Source organism: Pterocles gutturalis, unplaced genomic scaffold (genome assembly GCF_000699245.1).
Source record: "Pterocles gutturalis isolate BGI_N339 unplaced genomic scaffold, ASM69924v1 scaffold1119, whole genome shotgun sequence".
NCBI lineage: Eukaryota > Metazoa > Chordata > Aves > Pterocliformes > Pteroclidae > Pterocles > Pterocles gutturalis.
The window spans coordinates 5881-9370 of NW_010130229.1; the positions used below are offsets into that span (position 1 = coordinate 5881).

General features: G+C 45.4%; 1 protein-coding gene across 1 annotated transcript in view; it reads right to left on the reverse strand.

Annotated features, from left to right (window-relative positions):
* The window catches only part of PANK2 (pantothenate kinase 2), a gene marked incomplete at its 5' end in the record, with an annotated part of 5509 nt that extends 2342 nt beyond the window's left edge, over positions 1 to 3167 (reverse strand). Inside the window, 4 exons of the mRNA XM_010080128.1 lie at positions 59 to 182; positions 405 to 581; positions 1517 to 1770; positions 2815 to 3167. Of these exons, the coding sequence (XP_010078430.1) occupies positions 59 to 182; positions 405 to 581; positions 1517 to 1770; positions 2815 to 3167 (908 nt within the window). The remainder of the gene's footprint in view (positions 1 to 58; positions 183 to 404; positions 582 to 1516; positions 1771 to 2814) is intronic.
* Positions 3168 to 3490: the final 323 nt, after the last annotated feature.

The window sequence follows — 3490 nt, forward strand, 5'->3', positions numbered from 1 at the left end:
TGACAGTGGCACACAGGCGATGCTTCAGGCAGCAAACAAACGGATTTCCCCCCAGTACCTCGTTAAGCGCACACATCCGTGCGATGGAGCCGATGTTGTTAGTGATGGTTATTAAAGTCGCCTTCGCCAGGTCCTCTTTGCTGACAGATTCCCGCTTCTCCTTGCTCATCATGTTTCCAAAGCTGTAAAGAGAGTTTTGGGGTTAAAGGTCCATTAGCATCAGAATTCCAGGAGAGAATGGGAACGGCTCATTTAACCAAAGTGATTCATCTTCAAGTATTTACAGCAGCGCCAGCATTCACTTTGATCTGTTAAAACAGCCCAGCAGGAGGAATGGTGGCTCTAAGACACATTAACCCAGTTAATTAAAATCCATCCAAAATAAAAACCAGTCAAGTCCCTACCTGGATGCTACGGCCCAGCCTGGCAATCCGAATCGCTCGTAGTCTCCTCCATAAATGTCCCGCACTAGTTTGTCCACTTTGGTACTGTCTCCGCGGGATGCCATCTCCAGGGCCTCTTCAAAGGTGGAGCAACCGGTAAGAAGGCAGCAGAGACCAAAGAAGGTTCCCCCTCCAAGGCTGCAACACAAAGCACCATGAAAGTCACCCGCCTCACTTCGAAAGGGATGAAGAAAAAGCTCATTCCGCTGAAAGCTGGGATTACGAGGCTACGAGCAGAGCTAGCTCAGGTTGCCCTGTTCCTTCAGCATCGTCTCTTTTCAGAGAGAGCACTCTTGCAAGGGCAGCGGTTTTCTTTAAATCCCTTCCAGCCTGTAAGGAATCCCGCGCCCTCACAGCCTCCTGCAGAGGGTTTGTTTCTAAATGACAAATTATTTATTTTACAATATCCACCTTCTTCCCAGCACTCAGAGAAGTCAAGCTTAAGATAAATATTAGTGGTGAGGGAGTATCAGGGCACAGCTGTTCAAAACTTAGGGAAAAACCCTGTGGCCTGTCCACTTCACTATGCACACATGCCAATAATGATGTATAAGAGTAAGATATCTACTGGGAGGGGTTTTTTATTATTACTGCTAATTTTTAAGAAATTCAGGAAAGCTTAAAGCCACAGAGCTCTTTGGCTTTGCCTGGCAACAAGAGTCACATCTTCAGGAAGGGGAGCTGCAGCTGCCCAGCAACTGCCTGTGCCAGCATCCCTGCCATCAAAATAAATTCCACAAGTCAAGATGCAAATCTCTACCAAGCAGTTGTTAACATGATCACTACGAGTATATTTGGGTTAATCTCAAGGAATGGGATCTCTCTGATGGCAAATAAAACACTTTAATTCCTGCAGCAGGTTGCAGTAAAGAGACCAAAACATGAAATTCAGATTCTCTCTTCCAGGAGGAATTTTTGTTGGCAGAGGTCACAGGGACTGCAGTAAAAGCAGGAGCTTGGTCATTCAACTCACCACCTTTATTGCAGCTTGTCCCTGAAAATGTCATTTAAGGTACAAAAATGCATTCCAGACTCTAAAATAAAACCCAATTGACCCCCAACACAGCACTCACCTGGTGCCCGTTACCCGTTTATAGTTTTCTTTCGAATACACTGCCAAAATGCTGACCCCTGAGCCAATGTTCACCAAAAGGAGAGGATACGGATTCTCCAAGTTGAATGGGAGCTTCTGACACCGTTCAGCATCCGTCGGGTTTTCAAAATAGTAACACTCTGAATGTCCATTGAATCCAACGGAGTCGATGTACAAAACTCCTTTAATAAGGCAATCGAGTTCATCCAGCTTACAAAGCTGAAGGTCACCCATCTGGCAGGGAAAAAAGAAAATAAGAATATTCAAGAAGTAGCTCAGGATCTGGAGTTTATGCTCAGAGCTAGACAAATGCCTTCACTGCCAGCTGAATTCAGCCATCCCCGCAGTCCCCGTGGTGGCAGAGTGAGGCCAGACCCCAGGAGGGCTCCATCCTTCTCCACGTACGTGGGCTGCTAACTGTCCCCGCCCTGAAGGCTGCAGACGTGGGAGAGGAGGAAAACGAACAACTGGATCCGCAGATGGATGCCAGGAGAATGCCATCAACTTCCACGGGCCTGATTTAGGCTCTGACTCTGAGGTATTCACATGAAAAACAAAGGAAAATGAGATGGGACTGCTGGAGAAAAAAAAAAAAAAATTCCAACGAAAAAACCACCCAGAAAACAGAGGAAGTTATGAAATTGTTTTCCCCTCATGTCAATGCCTCGTCTGCACAAAAAACCTCTTTATTTGGTGCCTTTTTTCAAGCCCTGGTTAAACAAAGTGTTTATCACCCATGTTTTTCACCTACGAACAAGAATCACACTTGTAACGAAGCCACACAATGACGTCAAACCCCAGCTCCCACCCTCCCGTCAGTGAGCCCAGCCCCAGACTGCCCCAGCCCCAACCAGCTCACTCCCACGGGGGTTAGAAAGGAAACCACCCGAGCAAAGGCACAATACAACAGATATTCAGCCCGTGATAGACAGCAATGAGAAAAAATAAACCCACAAGACTGAGATCAGCGAAACAGAGCATTAATGACACAGAGAAAGTCTTGTGAGAGCACACGGCATGGGGTCAGGGAATCATTTGAGAGTTACAGGAATGCTACAGGCGCTTTCAGGAAAGTCTCATTTGGAGATGTGAGCTCGACCCCACATGCTGTTTCCTGAACCAAGTTTAGTTTGAGTTAGGGACACTCTTCCAAAGCTAAAATTTAGAGAAGTTTTAGAGTCTGCAAAATCAGTTTTCTAGTTTTAAGCTTTAAAAAAAAAAAAAAAAAAGAAATTCACTACCAGATCCTAATCGTATAGAAGCATAGAAAATGCATACTGTGCGAAAGTCCTGCTCAAATTTGTACGCTCCACCTCCCGTGGCACATAAGGTAGTATGGAGGCTCGAGAAGTGTTTTTCGCTTCCCATTTGAATAAAAGCAGGCATGTCATGAGTAGGAAAGCGTATAAAGTGCAGATTGCCTTTACGTCCACACAGGGTAAGGTCCTTTAGTTCGAGGTGCACATCCCGAATGCCTGTAGATCCGTAGGCTACGTTTGATGTCAGGTATTTACGGATGCTTTTGAGATTTTCCACTTCTTCCTCCTCCTCTTCAGCGGTGATGTCCTTTGGTTCAAAATAAACAAGTTTGACCAAGGTCCCTCCAATATCCAAGCCAAACCAAGGGAAGACTAAAGAGAAAAAAAAAAAGAAATAGGGTATGATACTGTCATACAACCAGTAAAATTCTAATAAACGGAATTAATTCATGCAATTCTCTCAGGACTCCGAAACATAGGCTTGTTTGATCTGTGGAAAGCACAAGTGACTCCGACAGGATCCGTACACCCGCAGACACTGCTGCCGTTTTAATCCCCGGCTATTCCTTTTATAAAGTTCTGATCCCGAGCCAGGGATAACACCCCTGCTTTTACATCAAAGGGATGTACAAACGTTCCCTAATTACACCACGTAACTGAGGTAGACAAGTAATGTAAGATGCCCCAAGGGAGAC